Genomic DNA, 18,820 nt, shown 5'->3' on the forward strand with positions numbered 1-18,820 from the left:
TCTCATAAGCCATATTTTAAGCTCTTACTGACACATTATTTTATTCCTTATTGACCAGGAAAATGTTCATGTTTTTAAAAGGAAAAAGATTTTCTGCTAATCTATAAATCTATACTTAGGGATATATTTACTATACTGTGGGTTTTAAAAAGTGAAGATGTTGCCTATAGCAACCAATCAGATTCTAGCTGTCATTTCGTAGAATGTACTAAACAAATGATAACTAGAACCTGATTAGTTGCTATAGGTAACATGTCCAGGGCCCACCGAGAGGGGGACGGGTACTAATTACTACCCGAGCCGGGCCCCCTGACATGCCCGGGCCCGGGTAGTTAAAATTAAAAAAACATACTCACGTGATCGCGGCGCCGGCGTCCCTCCTCTCTGCTCCTTTGTGCTCCATTGCTCCAGTCTGACTGAATGCCGGGTGTGACGTCATCATGTCACGCCCAGCATTCAGTCAGTCTGGAGCAATGGAGCACAGAGCTGCAGAGAGGACCAAGAAAGAAGAGAGAAGAAAAGGTAAGTGAAGGGAGGAAAATGGGGGAGGGGGAGGCACAGAGGGGTTAATAAACAAGGGGGGGCTCAGAGGGGTTAAAAACGGGGGGGGGGGGGCACAGAGGGGGTTAAAAAATGGGGGGGCAACCAGCATGGCACAGGGGGTTAAAGAAAAGAGGGACAAGCAGCATGGCACAGGGGGTTAAAGAAAGGAGGGACAAGCAGAATGGCACAGGGGGTTAAAGAAAGGAGGGACAAGCAGCATGGCACAGGGGGTTAAAGAAAGGAGGGACAAGCAGCATGGCACAGGGGGATGATGAAAGGAGGGGGCAAAGGCAGCATGGCACAGGGGGTTAAAGAATAGAGGGACAATCAGCATGGCACAGGGGGGTTAAAGAAAAGAGGGACAAGTAGCAATTCACAGGGGGTTAAAGAAAAGAGGGGCAAGCAGCAATTCACAGGGGGTTAAAGAAAGGAGGGGCAAGCAACATGGCACAGGGGGTTAAAGAATAGAGGGACAAGCAGCATGGCACAGGGGGTTAAAGAAAGGAGGGACAAGCAGCATGGCACAGGGGGGTTAAAGAAAAGAGGGACAAGCAGCAATTCACAGGGGGTTAAAGAAAAGAGGGACAAGCAGCATGGCACAGGGGGTTAAAGAAAAGAGGGACAAGCAGCATGGCACAGGGGGATGATGAAAGGAGGGGGCAAAGTCAGCATGGCACAGGGGGTTAAAGAAAAGAGGGACAAGCAGCATGGCACAGGGGGATGATGAAAGGAGGGGGCAAAGGCAGCATGGCACAGGGGGTTAAAGAAAAGAGGGACAAGCAGCATGGCACAGGGGGATGATGAAAGGAGGGGGCAAAGGCAGCATGGCACAAGGGGTTGAAGAAAGGGGCAAAGGCAGCATGGAGGGCGCAGTGTGATCATAAGGGGGAATAGCGTGGTGATGATAAAGGGGCACAGTAATGTGTGTTTGATGGCACGGAGCTTTTGGCAATATAGTGTGTGTGAGGTAGATGGTGGCTAATTAATGGCTGCTATTTTGTTTGCGGGGTAATGGGAATACTATTTTAATGTTGGGGCTGGAGGAAGGCCTAATTATTAATCATGGATGCTATTGATTTAACGGTGGGGCTGGTTGTAATTTTCTAAATGTAGCCATTTTTTCCCCCAAATAGATTCTCCAACATTCCAGGATCCAGACAAGCCGCAACTAAAGAAACCAGCAGCCACATGTGGTAAAAGTGAGAAGAATAGGTAGGACAGAGCAGCATAGTGTGTGAAATGTGAGTCTAGTAGGGACAATGCCAATGTTTGGTGAGTGTTTGGTGAGCTCAGTGGGCGCAGGCCAAGACTGAACTCTTTCTGTACACACTGCATTCTTCCTATACTACACAAGGGTGCTAGATGTCCTGAAAGTCAGGAGTGCTTGGACAAATGTCACGCTCTGGGGAATTCAGGACCTAGTGATTTTGTTGTGCTAGCCACGCCCCAATGGTGCATTGCCATGCCCCCAATTGTGTGACCACAGCCCTGAAAAATTTTGCACCGCCGTTAGGCAGCGCAACATTTTTTTGCTTACTCAACTATAAGGAGGGGCCCCATCAATCTGTTGTACCGGGGTCCTGAATTCCTCTTGGCAGCCCTAAACATGTCCACTTCTTCAAACCCGCAGTTTAGTAAATATAACCCTTAGGGCTAGATTTACTAAGCTGCGGGTTTGATAAAGTGGGGATGTTGCTTATAGCAACCAATCAGATTCTAGCTGTCATTTTGTAGAAGGTACTAAATAAATGAAAGCTAGAATCTGATTGGTTGCTATAGGCAACATCCCCACTTTTTCAAACCCGCAGCTTAGTAAATCTAGCCCTTAGTCTTACTTTGGTAGCATATTGGGACTGTTTTGTGCTATCTATCTATCTACTGTAATCTCCAGTTCCCTTGATTAACAGGACAGCAAACCTGTGTATGCTACTGAAAGTATGATACCGTATGTTTTGCTGACCATGAGTTTGTTGGTATGAACTGGATAGCTTATCTCCAAACATTAAGACAAAAAATGTAGGCCAAACTGGGCTATGTCCCTGATCTGTCCAGGTCACATCTTAATGTGACACAATGTTCAGAGGTGGAGGTAGCAAGCATGGAAGGAGAATAAAGTGGCACACTAAGTACATTCCACATAGTTTAAAGATGGGCATAGTTATGCAAACAAGGCAGTTGCTTTACCCAAGGGCTTACTTCTGTATTTTCATTACAATATCCAAAAAGTTGCATACATATATGGCACAGCATATTAACCTACAAATGTACAGCATGTTGTGGCAAAAAATGTATGGTGTAGCTAAAAGTGACATATTTTGTATGCTATGCACAGAACAGAGCATAGGACTTTGAAACATTTAACATAGAATGCCACAAAGTACAGAATAATTTGTGTATTCTGTCTACCTGAGTGCACACTATACTGAAAAAGTAAGTGTGCACTCCCAACATATGCCATTCCATATGCCATTCCAAGGAAAACAACCCATGCAATGTTTAACAACTACATGCCTGTGATATTCAGCAAAATGTCATTTTATATAGCCCCATAGTAATATATTTATCAGGACCTAATATGCACAGTGGGATTTAATACCCCAATTAATATGCATAATTAGCAAGTAGTATATGAGCTAATAATGTATCCTACCTTGTCCCAGGAAGGTTTGTTCCTAGAAAGAGCCTATCTTTATGCCCAGAAAAAGTTTATATTAATGGTGAAAGAACTGGATAACATCATTGAAGCAATCACTCAGTCAGCTCAGCCTCAACCCCCTGACCACACATGCCTTTTAACCCCAGGGGAATCTTAATATCTTTCCTATATTTTCTCTGCATCATAAAGTTGGAGACAAATTAAATTAAATTAAAAGTTTTCTAAAAATATTAACGTGGACGAGGACTCAGTATAGACATAATGTTGAATGCTACCAATGTGCCTAACTACACCCCATGTACTCATATCAAGCATCTGATGTGGTTCTCCAATCCAGGGCCATCTTAACAACATTATGGGCCCCTGGGCAAAGCAGTGCACCAGGGCCCCTACATATATGTATATATATATAGATGTATAGGGATAGAGATATAGATATAGATATAGATATATAGAGATAGAGATAGATAGATGTACTTGCTCTCTGACCCTTGAAGGTTTCTTTTGCAGGTTTTTTTTTGCAGGGTTATTTATTCTAACTAAGAGCCCTGCCTATGGGGCCCCCTTGCACTTGGGGCCCCCGGGCACCTGCCCATCGTGCCCAACGGAAAAGATGGCCCTGCTCCAATCACATTTTGCATGAAATCAAAAACCCTCACAAAATTTGGAAGGGCATGATGTGTTTGTGTGTGTGGAGGGCAGAGGGGCATGGTGAGTTATGGAAAGGGAAAATTAAAGGCCCAGCACTTCCATTAGGCAGCTTTAGGCAGCTGTTCAGGGGGCATCGTTGATGAGCTTTTTAAAATGAAGAAAGTCTCTAATAGACTTTCTTAACTGTTTTGCGGCAGTCGCAGACTCTTTCTTTGTGCCGATAGTGTCTCTCACAGACAGAATGTCAGTGATGTCTTCGGCCACAGTGCACATAAAGTCTACACACTGTCTGTCAGTAATGTCAGTGACAGACAGTGTGTATAACGTTATTTGCAGGGCCAAAACTGCCCCCTCTCCTTCCAGATGAGGAGCTGCCAAGGAGAAAAGGAGAAAACATAATTAAAATGGAGAGAGAGGGCTGGAGGCAGAGGGGGCTACAGTAAACACTGAGATAGGGGACTGGAGCAAATGGTGGGGCAGAGGGGGCTACATTAAACATTGATATAGGGGACTGGAGCAAATGGTGGGGCAGTGGGGACCATAGGCAAACCCAGGGGGGATGGGAGTTTTCTAATGCCTTGAAACCCTTCTTCCAGCCTAGATAGGGTACTAAAGCAAATGGTGGGGCAGAGAAGGCTAAAGTAAACTTTGAGATAGGTACTGAAGCAAATGGGGGCAGAGAGGGCGATATTGAACATTGAGATGGGGCTTGGAGGCAATGGTGGTGCAGAGGGGGCTACAGTAAACATTGAGATAGGAGACTGGAGCAAATGGGGGGCAGAGGGGTCTACATTAAACATTGAGATAGGGGACTGGAGAAAATGGAGCAGAAGGGGCTACAATAAAAATTGATATAGGGGACTGGAGCAAATGGTGGGGCAGTGGGGACCATAGGCAAACCCAGGGGGGATGGGAGTTTTCTAGTGCCTTGAAACCCTTCTTCCAGCCTAGGACACTGTATGCTTGATGTGGCAGGACCCTGCCCCCGGGACCAGCCACTTTGCAGCTTTTGTGCATATCATTTTTGTCTGCACTGTTATTGCAATCTCTTCCCTGTTGTGTCTTCCCGCCCCTTTCTCCCCTGCTGTTTGTCCCCGCCCCTTTCTCTCCCACTGCCAGCATGTCTGATGTGTGCAGCAGGAGGACACAAGACACAGCACTAGATGAAGAGGGTAAGTGTGTGCTTGTGTGTGTAGTGAGGGCAGTGAGGGGTTCACAAGTGCTTTTAATGTAAGTGGGGGGATAGTTCTTTTGTAAACAAAGGTTTGGAGGGGCTTTTTATATATGTGTGGGGAGGAGGGAAAAGGGATTTTAATGTAAGTGTAGGGGGCGGTATTTTTTCTGATGTGGGTGGAGTCAGAGTGAAATATTAACTTCATAGTGGGTTGAAAGTGGGAGCTTTTAATTTATTGGTGTGGTGAAGGTTGGGGATATTTCATTTAATAGTGGGGTTATTGAGGACTTATTAAGGGTGGAATGTTGGGACTATTTATTTAATGCTGAAGTTGTTTGGGTGCTATTAATTGAATGTGTGGCTGAGTTTGGGGAGAAGGAGAGATATTTCTTAAAGTAAATGCTAATTATTTAATGTTTGGGAGGAAATAGGTTTATTTATTAAATGTAAATACTGTTAATTTAATGTTGGGGTTGTTTAGGGGGAGGGAACTGATATTTTTTATTAAAGGTGAATGACATTAATTTACTGTCCGGTTTAGTTGCTGGGAGGCCTAATTATTAAACAAGGGTGCTTTTGATTTTATATCGGGCTGCTTTGGGGGAGGGAGGCCTACTGTATTCACTCTTTGTTGGTGTTTCTATATCATGTACCTGTCCTTTTTCCAAACGGACCTAACATTACAGTATAAAAACAAGCAGCTTAAGACATGAGCAGCAGCAACAAGTAGAGAAAGCAACAAGAGCAGGTAGGAGAGATCAGGACAGTCTGCCAAATGTTCTGACATATTCAGTCAAGACTTTGTCCTGACTTTAGGGACAGTTGGGAGGTATGTCCAGCATCACAAGGCTTTGCACGAACAGTGGGAGCTGCGTGCACCTAAGAGTAGTGAATGCAGCATTGCCCGTGTATATGATGGGGATAGAAAGAGTTGGAGAGCAGCCAAGCACTGTATAATATAATAGCCACACTCCCATGTATGCTGGTCACGCCCACTGGCATGCTGCCATGGAAACCGCTCTCTACAAATCTTGCGTTTGCCCCTGAGGGCTACAGTAAACATTGAGATAGGGAATTGGAGCAAATGTTGGGGCAGAGGAGGCTACTGTAAACACGGAGATAGGGGACTGGAGCAAATGGGGGGCAAAGAAGGCTACAGTAAAAATTGAGATAGGGGACTGGAGCAAATAGGGGGGGCAAAGGGGACTACAGTAAAAATTGAGATAAGGGAATCGAGCAAATGGAGTAGAGGGGGCTACAGTAAACTTTTAGATAGGGTACTAAAGCAAATGGTGGGGCAGAGAAGGCTAAAGTAAACTTTGAGATAGGTACTGAAGCAAATGGGGGCAGAGAGGGCAATATTGAACATTGAGATGGGGCTTGGAGGCAATGGTGGTGCAGAGGGGGCTACAGTAAACATTGAGATAGGAGACTGGAGCAAATGGGGGGCAGAGGGGTCTACATTAAACATTGAGATAGGGGACTGGAGAAAATGGAGCAGAAGGGGCTACAATAAAAATTGAGATAAGGCACTGAAGCACATAGTCGGGCAAAGGGGGCTAAATTAAACATTGAGATAGAGACTGGAGCAATTGAGAGGCAGAGGGGACTACGGTAAATATTGAGCTAGGGGACTGAAGAAAATGGGGGGCAGAAGGGCTAAAGTAAACATTGAAAAAGGGACTGGAGTAAATGGGGAGGGGGCAGAGAGGACTACAATAAACATTGAGAAAGACTTTAACAAATGGTGGGGCAGAGGGTTCTACAGTAAACATTAAGATAGGTACTGGACTACATGGGGGCAAGGGGGCTACATTATTGAGATAGGGGACTGGAGCAAATGGTGGGGCAGAGGGGGCTACAGTAAACATAGAGATAGGGACTGTAGCAAATGGGGTGGCACAGGGGGCTGCAATAAATATTAAGATAGGGGAATGGAGGACATGGCATTGAGATAGGTACTGGAGAAAATGGTGGGCAGAAGGGACTACATTAAGCATTAAGATAGGGCAATGGAGCAAATTGTGGGGGATAGGGTGCTACATTAAACATTGAGATAGGGGACTTGAGCAAATGGGGGGCAGAGGGGACTGCAGTATACATTGAGATAGGGACTGGAGCAAATGGGGGACAGAGGGGGCTACAGTAAACATAGAGATAGGAACTGGAGCAAATGGTGGGGCAGAGGGGTCTACATTAAACATTGAGTTTGTTGACTGGAGGAAATGGTGGGACAGAGGTGGCTACAGTAAACATTGATATATAGAGATTGGAGCAAATGCTGAGCAGAGGGGACTACATTAAACATTGAGATAGGGGACTGGAGCAAATGGTGGGGCATAAGGGCTTACAGTAAACATTGAGATAGGGACTGAAGCAATTGGGGGGCAGAGGGGGCTACAGTAAACATTGAGATAGGAGACTGGAAGAAATGGGGACGCAAAAGGGGCTACAGTAATTATTGATATAGGAGACTGGAGCAAATGGGTGGGCAGATCGGGCTACAGTAAACATTGAGATAGGGATTGGAGCAAATGCGGGGGCAGAGGGTGCTACAGTAAGCATTGAAATGGGACTGGAGCAAATGGGTGGATAGAGGGGTCTACAGTAAACATTGAGACAGGGGACTGGAGCAAATGGGGGGGGAGAGGCAGCTACATTAAACATTGAGATAGGGGACTGGAGAAAAAGGTAGGGCACATGGGGCTACAGTAACATTGATATAGGGGACTGGAGCAAATGGGGGAGTAAAGGGGGCTACAGTAAACATTGAGATAGGTGACTGGAGCAAATGGGGGGCAGATGGGGCTACAGTAGACATTGAGATAGGGACTGGAGCAAATGGAGTGTAGAGAGGGCTAAAATTAAACATTGAGATAGGGGGCTTGAGCAAATGGTGGAGCAAAGGGGGGTACTACAAACATTGAGATCGGAGACTGGAGCAAGTGGGGAGGCAAAGGGGCTACAATAAATATTGATATAGGGTCTGGAGCAAATGGGGGACCAGAGAGGGTTACAGTAAATATTGAGATATAGACTGGAGCATAGAGGGGCAGAGGGGGCTACATTAAACTTTGAAATAGGGGACTGGCGCAAATGGGGGGATGTAATGGGCTACAGTAAACATTGAGAAAGTAATTGGAGTAAATGGGAGGCAGAGAAGGCAACATTAAACATTGAGACTGTAGCAAATGGAGTGCAGAGGGGGCCACATTAAACATTGAGATAAGAGACTGAAGCAAATGGGGGTCAGATGGGGCTACAGTAAACATTGAGATAGGGGACTGGAAAAAATGGGGGGGCAGAGGGGACTATAGTAAAGTGGTAGGTAGAGGTGGCTATTGAAAACATAAACAGAGGGGGCTAGAGAAAATGGGGGGGAGTGAGGACTACAGAAAACATGGATAAGACTGGAGAGAATTAGGTGAGTGGGAGTCATAGAAAACGTGGACAGAGGGGGATGGAGAAAATGGGGCAGAGGGGGCTACAGAAGATATGGAGAGATGGGAATAGAGAAAAGGGGAGCAGAGGTGGCTAGAGAAAAAATGGATTGAGGGGGCTGGAGAAAATGGGGGAGAAAGGGCTACAGAAAATGTGGAGAGAGAGGGCTGGAGAAAATGGGGGGAGAAGGTTAGAGAAAATTGGGGGAAAGGGACTACAGAAAAGATGGAGAAAAGAGGCTAGAGAAAATGGGGGTAGAGGTGGCTACAGAAAACATGGACAGAGGGGGTGGAGAAAAGTGTGGGGGGCTACATAAACTGTTGGGAAGGGGGGAATATGCAACAAAAGTTGGTGGGAAACGTGTGAAAAACACTGGATACGGCAGGCGTGCATATGAAAGAAAATCTAGTGTGCAGTGGGCCGTGGTATAATGGAGGTGGCATGTCTGACAAGAGCTGATGGGTATGGGTGACATGTGAAAGAATAGCTGGTGGGCAGGGGGCGTGTGTGAGAAAAGCTGGTGGACAGCACGGGACATGTCTGTATGTAACAGTTTTTTTGTTTTATTTGCTTTGTTTTGAAATTTAACATTTGGAGCCTCCCCTCTAGATATCCTGTGTTTGCTCCAGGGTAGCAGCGAATTCTGGAAAACATTCTGCAACAGACATAAATACATCTGGACATCAGTGCATCTGGACTGCAGCCTTAGCAGCCGACCAGGAGGAGGTAAAACATACTGTTTTTATTTTACAAATGTCAAGTGTGTTAGTGTGGCTAGGAGTCAGAGTTGGGTGGTGGACAATAGGCTTAAGATTTACTTAGGGCACAGAGAAACCTTGCACTGGCCCTGGGAAGCTGAATTATTTAAGCACAGTTTCTTCCTCTCCATCACCAGTCACATCACAGATTGTTGCTTCCTCAATTTTGAAGAATAATGAGGCTGAGAATAGGATTAGAATGGGGGTCAAATATTACAAAATGCCCAGCATCCAAAATCAATATAGCTGTGATTATACCAAGATTGCCATCAATAAAAGAGTATCATTTGTTATACTTTATAGTTTGTTTGTCATGGAGAAATTTGATATCAAAATAGTAACAGCCTCATTACTGTAAACAACAGGGTATTCATGTGCTCCTTATCCATTTTAACAACATGTTCTAAGAGTACCAAAGAACACAAACAAAGAATTATTCTCTACTCCAGGGGCGGATTGGCCATAGACCTTACAGGGAAGTTTCCCGGTAGGCCACTTGGAGGCCACCTCAGATTTTCCCGGGGGGGGGGGGGGGGGGGGCGCGTTTGGATGCGGCGGGGTGAGGCATGTACAGGAAAGCAATCTAAAATATTGGTGTTCAGTGGGCAGCAACAGGCAGCCAATTGCTAGGCTCTCACGGTGCTGTTCGGCAGACAGGAGGTCTGACTTCACTTCCTGTCTGCCTGATGTGAGAAGAGACGCTGCTCAGAGCAGCTGAAGGTAAGTGAGGGGGGCTTAGTATACTATGCTATACTAAGGGGGGCTGCCTATACTATACTAAGGGGTGGCTGCCTATGCTATACAAAGGGGTGGCTGCCTATACTATACTAAGGGGGGCTGCCTATACTATACTAAGGGGGGCTACCTATACTATACTAAGGGGAGCTACCTATACTATACTAAGGGGAGCTACCTATACTATACTATACTAAAGGGGGCTGCCTATACTATACTAAGGGGTGGCTGCCTATACTATACTAAGGGGAGCTACCTATACTATACTAAGGTGGGTTACCTATACTATACTAAGGGGGGCTGCCTATACTATACTAAAGGGTGGCTGCCTATACTATACTAAGGGGAGCTACCTATACTATACTAAGGTGGGTTACCTATACTATACTATACTATACTAAGGGGGGCTACCTATACTATACTATACTAAGGGGGGCAACCTATACTATAATATACTAAGGGGGGCTACCTATACTATACTATACTAAGAGGGGGCTGCCTATAGTATACTCTACATTTGCCCTGCATGGCTTTAGAGATGACCCACTGTGTGTAAAGTCATCACATCTAGGTTTTCCTAAATGTTACTACAACCAAATTCCTGTAGTTCTAAATCCCGCCTACTTTTGTGTTGGCCCCGCCTACAGTTATTTTGGTCCCGCCGACATGAGGCCACTTCAATAATTTTTTCCAGGGCCACTTTAAGTTCCCAATCCGCCCCTGCTCTACTCTATTAATAGATGACTACATGCCAAATGCTTTCATTATTGTGTGGGCAACTTGTATACAGAAGACACTGTTTTAACAGTAAAGATACAGGCAGAGTTATACAGTCATAAACACAATTTGCAGACAGCTTCAGAAGCCTGAGATATGTACATTTGGTTTAGCACAGATATGCAAGGTAAAGCTGCAGTTTCCAGCATTGGTCCAAGCCTGAGGGTGTTTTGTTTACTCTAACTCCAATGTAAAATGTCTCAATAGATGCAAAGTGGGGTGGGAGGATTTCTTTCCTTAGCAGTTCTTTTTGGTTTTCTCCTTAGTACTGAATGTTCAATTGTGTTAGAACCCATCATAATAAAGGGAACTTTGAGATATATGGAATGGCAAATGTCAAACCAGTCAAATCACCTCTCTTTATTCATAGTATAGGAATCATAAGGCTCACAACTACATCACAGATTGAAAAAAATAAAAAAAAGTGACACAATATGAATTCTCTTAAAAGCCTTCATGTATATAACAAAGGGCTCATCCTGAGACAGACCAGGCGCACACAATGGGTACAGAGCACAGTGGGCGCTATTGCAGCTGTCTAAATGGCTATAGGGCCAAAGAAAGTTTGTCCACTTCCCAGTATAGGTTAGATACTATATTTCATTTTAACAATTCGGCCTGACATTATTCATTATAAATGAAGTAAACATATTCTTAATATAATAATAATAATAATTATATAATAGCATACAATATATTCACATGCCCTTATTCATTTTTTAATAGCTAGTATTATTTCTTAGAAATGAAGATTGAAGATATAATGCATTTTGGGTGTTAACCATATGCTCTAAAAGAAAAGCGCAATTGCAGAGGACTTTGAAAAATACTCCTTTGTAAAGACCCATAAAGACCACTTCAGCAAAATGAGGCATATATCTATATTTTCAGATATGGGTGTAAATGTATTAAGGTCCGATTTTTTTCAGCGTGTTAAAGTCGTGGCAAGTCGCGGGTGATAACCTGCAATTTTAGTTCAAAATTTCTCAACTGTATCAAGCTGCGATTTTTACCCTGATCTTCAAATCTCTGATCATCTCTGGCGCTTTGCTGCGATGTAAAACACTCCCGTGTTAGCTAACTCTCCTGTGTTGTAGCAGCGTGTTGCATAAATACATCACTGTTACACTGCCTGTCATACTACCGGAGCTCCGGCAGCTGTGAAAACTGTAAAGAATAGATCAAAGTTTTAAAAAAATAGCATGGGGTCCCCCTCTATTCAGTCTTAACCCTAGTGCTGCCAAACTACTACTGGTTCCGTGAAAATCGGGGAAACATTTTGCATGGGGTCCCCACTAGGCAAACCAGCTGGGGTTGGTGGCACTATAGCAGGGAGACACACAGCAGGGGTCCACCTGCCATATTGACAAACCAACCCCAGGCTGTTCAGCGCTGGGCTGGATTCCCTAGGGAGTGGGGACCCTATAACAGCAAATATAGTTGAAAAAAGAAGCTCTGATACGCAATGAACTTAGTTCATTGTGCTAGGTCTATTTATAGTATTATGGGATTTTCCCACGGTCTTGAGAAAATCCCCTAATACTATAAATAGACCTCGCGCAAGAGCTAAGCTCATTGCGTATCGGAGCTTCTACCTAGGAGAAGCTGTTTGCGGCAGTCCAGCTGTTTTATTTTTTTTCTTCAATCAAAACAGAAAAATCGTGGATCTTACAATATGGGGCCCTCCTGGCTGAAGCAAAGAAGACTTCAATCAACATGAGGCCCTCCTGGCTGAAGACTTCAATCAACAACGGGAGCTTTGGGCCCGAGAAGAACTGAAGAGATTTCAAGCATGGACTTTTGAATAAAAATACTTTGGGGACATTACAAGCATGGACTTTGGAAATTCCAAATTTATTTTGGACTTGGTCAAGCCGGACTTTGGATAAAAATTTATTTTGGACTTGGTTGACAGCCATTTTAGGATTAAAAGCTGCTGACGATAGAAGAAAACTTCAGTGGTGAGTATATTGAGGATTTATTATTTTTAATAAAAATATATCATGTAAATGAGGGTGTTTACTGTCTTTATTGTGGGTTTATTATTTTTAATAAATGTTAGCGGTTTTAATGAGTGACTTGTGGTTTTGTAAACATTTTGGTTTGTGGAACTACAGGTCCCAGCCAGCCGTGGGTGTCAGGGCATGTTGGTACTTGTGGTTCTCCAAGTTCCAACATGCCCTGGATGCCATGGGTGTGCTCGTGCTTGTAGTTATAAAGGTAGCAGCATGCCCAAACTATTTATGGCACCCGGGCTGGCTGGGACTTGTAGTTCCACAAAACAAAATGATTCTGTTTGGTTTTTTCAACTATATTTGCCGTTATTACCCTACACCCACCGCCCAGGGGTGTAGGAACCGTTATTACCCTACACTCACCGCCCAGAGGTGTAGGAAGAGCCCTAGTGCTATCAGCACTGGGCTGGATGTCCCCAGGGGGGGGGCGCACGTTTTATTCGGCGGACTCCACTCCCTAGGGAATCCAGCCCAGCGCTGAACAGCCTGGGGTTGGCTGTCATTATGGCAGGGGGACCCCTGCCACGTGAGCCCCTGGTATAGTGCCACCAACCCCGGCTGATTTGCCTAGTGCTGGTTCCGTGAAAATCGGGGGGACCCCACGCAAAATTTTTCCCCATTCTTCACGGAACCAGCAGTAGTCTGGCAGCACTAGGGTTAAGACTGAATAGAAGGGGGACCCTACGCTTTTTTAAAAAAAAAACTTTGATCTATTATTTACAGTTTTCACAGCTGCCGGAGCTCCAGCAGTAAGACAGGCAGTGTAACAGTGATGTGTTTATACAACACGCTGCTATAATGTAGCGTGTTGTATATGGCATGTTTTAAAGCAAACTCTCCTGAGTTTGCTTAATCGCAGCTTCATACATTTGAGACTTGTATAGCTGGAGTGGCAAACAGTCAGGAGTTTGATCTCTATCGATTTTGCAAATAGCGAATTTGACAGAAGCACAACTCTGGCGATTTTACATAAAATCTCAGTTTCATACATCGGTGAGTTTCAACTCTACTGAGAAAATCGCTGGATTTGCAAAAATCGGAGCTTGATACATTTACCTCATAGAGTTTGTAGGTGTAAGTGGCTCATTAGAAAATAGTGTATCCATTTAACTTTTGTCAAATCCAAATACAACAACTGCATCACAAACGTGGGAAGCAATGATGTTTTGTATTACAGCATAGACAATCTCCAAGGTGATAGCAGGATTTATGACGCAAATAGTATAAAGTTAGGTTTAAACACCGGAGTTGGCTCTTTTTATAAAATACATTTATCTATCTTTTTCTGGACTTCAGCAGTTCCATGAGACTTTAAATTATGTTCATCAAATCACAAATACTGTGTATAAACTGTCAAGTAAGCACACAAGTCAGAATTCTGCATTCAGTGCTCTGTGATCTGAATTGATGTCAAGTAAACATTATTAATTATTATTGATTTGTAAAAATGATTGATGTTGTAATATATGTTGTTGCTCCCTTGTGAGCATTTTGTTTGACAACTTGCTTAAACAAATACACAGCAGTGGGTTTGCTTGATTTATATCTGGGCTTAGAAGTAGTGTTTTCCAGATCACGGGGCCTCAAAAAGTAATGTGCAATATCTATCCTTCCTGACCGTTGCTTACTTTACAGTTTGTCATTGCTTTACATTATTAGAGACAACTCAATGCAGAGCCAACTGAGAACCCAAGTTTATCTGTTTTTAGGACATTGCACCTGATCAGCACACCTTAGTGGTAAAATTCATATGTGCTTAGCCTACCACAAATGCAAAAAGGTGGATTCCATTCTTAAATGAGCCCAAAGATTAGCTGACCAACATTCTAAGTATACCTTTCATGCCCAGGAGGCCCAGACAGTACTTTGTCATAAAACTGACATTTGTATTAGTAATAAGTCTGAGCACTTTATTAATGTGTGCGTCAAGATATTCTTAGAGCATAGACCTGCATGTCGTATGAGTAAAATATCACACCCAGCATACAATTATGAAATAGACGTATATTAAATATATTTTATCAGAATGCGACACAGCCAAGATACACAAAGTAAAAACATAGCATGTGTGATTTAAGAAATGCAGACTCTTTCCAGGTGGTCTTAAAGGAGGAATCCACAAGTATGGAATTTATATTATAAAACCAACCACCCCAGCAGAACATTGCAAAGGTGTGATATCTGGGACACCACATTTTCGTTACCCCCACACTACACTTTCCTATTTATAATTTACTAACTGTAACATTCCTACCCTGTCACTAGAAAATAAAAGGTCTCTTTCTCTCTCTCTGCTTCTATTAGCTGGTGATATGTCACCAAATCCAGGTTCCCCTTCACATTCCCCATTCACATATATTAGAACACTATTGGAATCCTGCAAACCTCAAGCACTTTACCTGTCTTCTGTCTCTTCCAAAATCCTTTAAATGTGCACTTTCGTGTGCATGGTCTGTCTGTAACAAACTTAACTTCATACACAAACTTTTCCTCTCAAACAACCTCAACCTTAAGTCAATAACAGAAACATTTATAAACGCTACAATCTCTAGGTCTTTAGGACACTGTCCTATCCTGGATCTTATCCTACCTATCTAATTGTTATTTCAGTGTTAGTTTCTCTGAATCCATTTCCACTCTTCTTCCTTTATCATTTGGATTACCACAAGGCTCAGTCCTTGGTCCTCTACTATTCTCTATCTACACCACTTCTCTTGGAAAACTTAAAAGCTCATTTGGATTTCAGTACCATCTCTATGCAGATGATACCCAAATGTATCTATCCTTTGTTTAACTAGTAACAACAATTTTGCAGTTCTTCTGTACATCAGTTGTTGCAATGACTGAATGATGAAAGTCCAGTCTAATTGACAAGGATTTAACTGAACACATTGTTTTGGTGAAGGACAATGTTTTTATGTCATTTACATCAAACCTTTCCCCACATCTAGGAGAAATATCCGTTAAGTCTATCTGCCAGGAGAGATGTTGCAAAATGATACTTACACTTTTTAAATAAAAAAAACAAGTACAGGGTATATTACACATTTAAATGTCTTGTCATAAAATATAAGTTAGTAATAAAATAACATCAATGCAATTTACTAAATATACTGAGATATTGGCATAGAAAATTAGTTAGTGAGTTAGAGGGGGTGAGACTTGCTTGAATTGTCTTGCAGTCTATTCAGCCAAATAGCAACATGCTTGAATAAATGAAAATACTCTACCCTTTCAGAAAGCCGGTGTGGCCTCAAAATGGTCAACAATCATACAGGAGATGAAAAAGCAAAAACTAAAGCCCCTTAATAACGGGCTGTCATTATTAAATCTGGCATAACTTTTTGCACTGCACTGAATTGTAACTAGATAGATGAGTTCATTTATGAAACACATTCAATGAACAGCACAAAACATTCTTGTTTTACACGATTCATCTAGTGATCGGCAAACTAATACACTTTAGGGGGTGCATCCGTGACCCTCTATCATATCAGCAGACGTTTTAAACAAACGTTACAAGCTTGAACAAAAGAGTCAAAGCAGGAAGGTGCTGGAGACTGAAGTGAAGGTCTGGTGGGCCGCCTGTTGCCCATTACTTTTCCACATCAAGGTGCATGTCTACTTTCAGCTCTTGGGAGATGCTTTTCAGCCTAGATATACACCTAGAACTGTAGAGAGGCACAAAAAGGTGAAGAGGTGCACTCTGCAAAAGTGTAAAAGTTACATCAAACTCCAACCTCCTACCATTTAAGAACCACCCCTTTTATTAAATTAAACTTCTCTGTTTTTCTTCGTGATGTAAGTTAATGTAAATGAATCATTTGAATGGCTGGACAAGGCTACCTCAGCTTTGTGAGTTTTTAGCTTTTTTTTACATTGTGCAAAGTGCAGCAAAATTTTCTTCAATTATAATTGCAACTAGAAAGCGCAAAACGCAAACCAATATAAAATATAGGAAGCGCAAAAAACTAGTCCTTTTGCAGAGTGGAAATCGTCCTCTACACAAGGCACGTCCCCAAAAATACCACATTTCCACTGGTTTATCTAATTTCAATAATCTCGCTCTACTAAAAGAACTCATCATATCGGTGAGCCTACTCTGTATTTTGTAAGTAGCTCCTTTAAACCGCCCAACTGGTACAAATTTCTGCTCCAGCGCCATTTTAGTCTGCAAACCTACACACTTAAGCATAAATCTAGGTGTTCTAGCGCTTATAGATGCACATAGCACTAACAAAGAGCATTTTGAGTCCTAGCTGCTTTGTACTTCATAAATGAGGCCCCTAATCTGTATATGCTTTTGGACAGATAAACCTGTCCTAAATGTTAATAGCTTTGAATCAAGTTTTGGTTTCAGCTTATCAGGACTTCATTGTACCCCCTGAGTATTACTTTAATGCTAATATACTTTACAATAATTGATCCTTGATAGTTCCACTGCCACAACCAACAGAATCCATGTGATACCATGACACCAAGTTATCTAATAATATAACTTAATGCTTATACAGAATACATTCATGTTCATATCAATAAAAATATCTCACAAATAAACATTCACCAAACCCTGTAACTTCATAATGAACAAAGATGAGCAACCTTCCTTGATGGACTATGTAAAAATAAACATTGTAGCGATATTAATATTTCCGAAGTCTTGCTTGCATTAATTAGCTAGATCTCTAATGATGCATGCTTTTGTATCCCACAGAGACTCATTCAACTGAAAAGCAGAGAATCTAATGGCTAGAAAATATGTGTATATAAATAAAACAGCCCACTCAATGTTCAAGCGAAGTGCAGTAGCATTCCCTACATTTTTTTCCACTAAACATTGCCACACATACTTGCCTGGCTACCAGTTGGGGCTGAACTGTAGTTTAGGATTATTCAAGTAAGCTACTAGTACAATTGGCAATCAATTTACCAAGCATGTGCATTGTAGAAAGAAAATAAAAGTGATAAAAAACACTTTATATTGTAAAACAATAATTATGTCCTCACATTGATTTATAAATATTACATGATACACTTCAGAGAGCCTTCATAGTATTGAATAAATTCTCTATAAAATCTATCATGGGTTATATTTCAAAAAGGCCTCAGGGACTCTTTACTAACATTGCTGAGCATTTTCAGCTGTGGACGTGTTAATGTTTTTCAAAAATATTATTAGCAAGAAATACATATAAAGAGGTGCTGTACGCCAGAGATATGTTTTCTATTATAATGCATATTTTGCTTTGAGATGTGTTGTAGCAGAGTCAAAAGAATTGCAGCAGAAATACCTCCACAGCTAGCCTGAATTCCTGAGGTACATTGTACACTCTGTCTATCGTGTGCCCCTAGATGAACATAGCCACATCTTTCAATCCATCATCCTACAATCAATACTCACCCATCTCAGCCGTAAATATCAAACGGGTAGATGTGAAAATAAAAAAATAAATTGAAACACTTCTTCGGAGACGATCTGTCCCTTAGAGCTACCAGTCCGTGAGTAAAGAATATATTTTATATCTCTCTCTCTCTCTTACTCCCTCACAGATTTTTCCCCCTCCCTCTCCCTTTCAGTGACCCAGCTCCTCAAATGCATTTAATACTCCCTAATTACTTAATCCCTCACAACAGCTTACATGACAAGCTTAGAATTGTCATGAGCAGCAATGTAAACTTAGAAATAACAGAATATCAGGGGCACATGATGCTTTACAAGCTCTAGCTTCTATTTTCACTATGAATTCTATTTGCTCTCCACAAGAGAGATATTATTTAGCTAGACATGCTTACAATGGGAATTCTTGCTCTGTTCTCAGTGCTGCACTATAAATAGATTTCTTTTCAAAGGGGGAAATTGCTACTGTTGAGAAATGATATACAGGGGAAAAACATTGGAATTACATTTTTGGTTTCAAAACAGGAATCTGTCTTTCAGACTTAACTGCTAAGAAATATCTGGGGATTTTTTTATCCACTTAAAAACAACAGTAGTGAACAATCTGGGTTTTAAAGGTGTCATGAGAGTCACTGACTCAGCAGCCATGTTTGATTTAGGGCAAGGTCACAA

General features: G+C 42.4%; 1 protein-coding gene across 2 annotated transcripts in view; it reads right to left on the minus strand.

The window, feature by feature from the left end:
- Positions 1 to 18,281, minus strand: part of LOC142161481 (rap1 GTPase-GDP dissociation stimulator 1-like) — a 220,611-nt gene extending 202,330 nt beyond the window's left edge. For both annotated transcript variants that reach the window (XM_075217152.1, XM_075217151.1), the window contains exon 1: positions 18,152 to 18,281. In XM_075217152.1, coding sequence (XP_075073253.1) covers positions 18,152 to 18,155 — 4 coding nt within the window. In that variant the 5' untranslated portion in view covers positions 18,156 to 18,281. The remainder of the gene's footprint in view (positions 1 to 18,151) is intronic.
- Positions 18,282 to 18,820: the final 539 nt, after the last annotated feature.

The sequence above is a fragment of the Mixophyes fleayi genome, chromosome 6 (genome assembly GCF_038048845.1).
Source record: "Mixophyes fleayi isolate aMixFle1 chromosome 6, aMixFle1.hap1, whole genome shotgun sequence".
NCBI classification, from domain to species: domain Eukaryota; kingdom Metazoa; phylum Chordata; class Amphibia; order Anura; family Limnodynastidae; genus Mixophyes; species Mixophyes fleayi.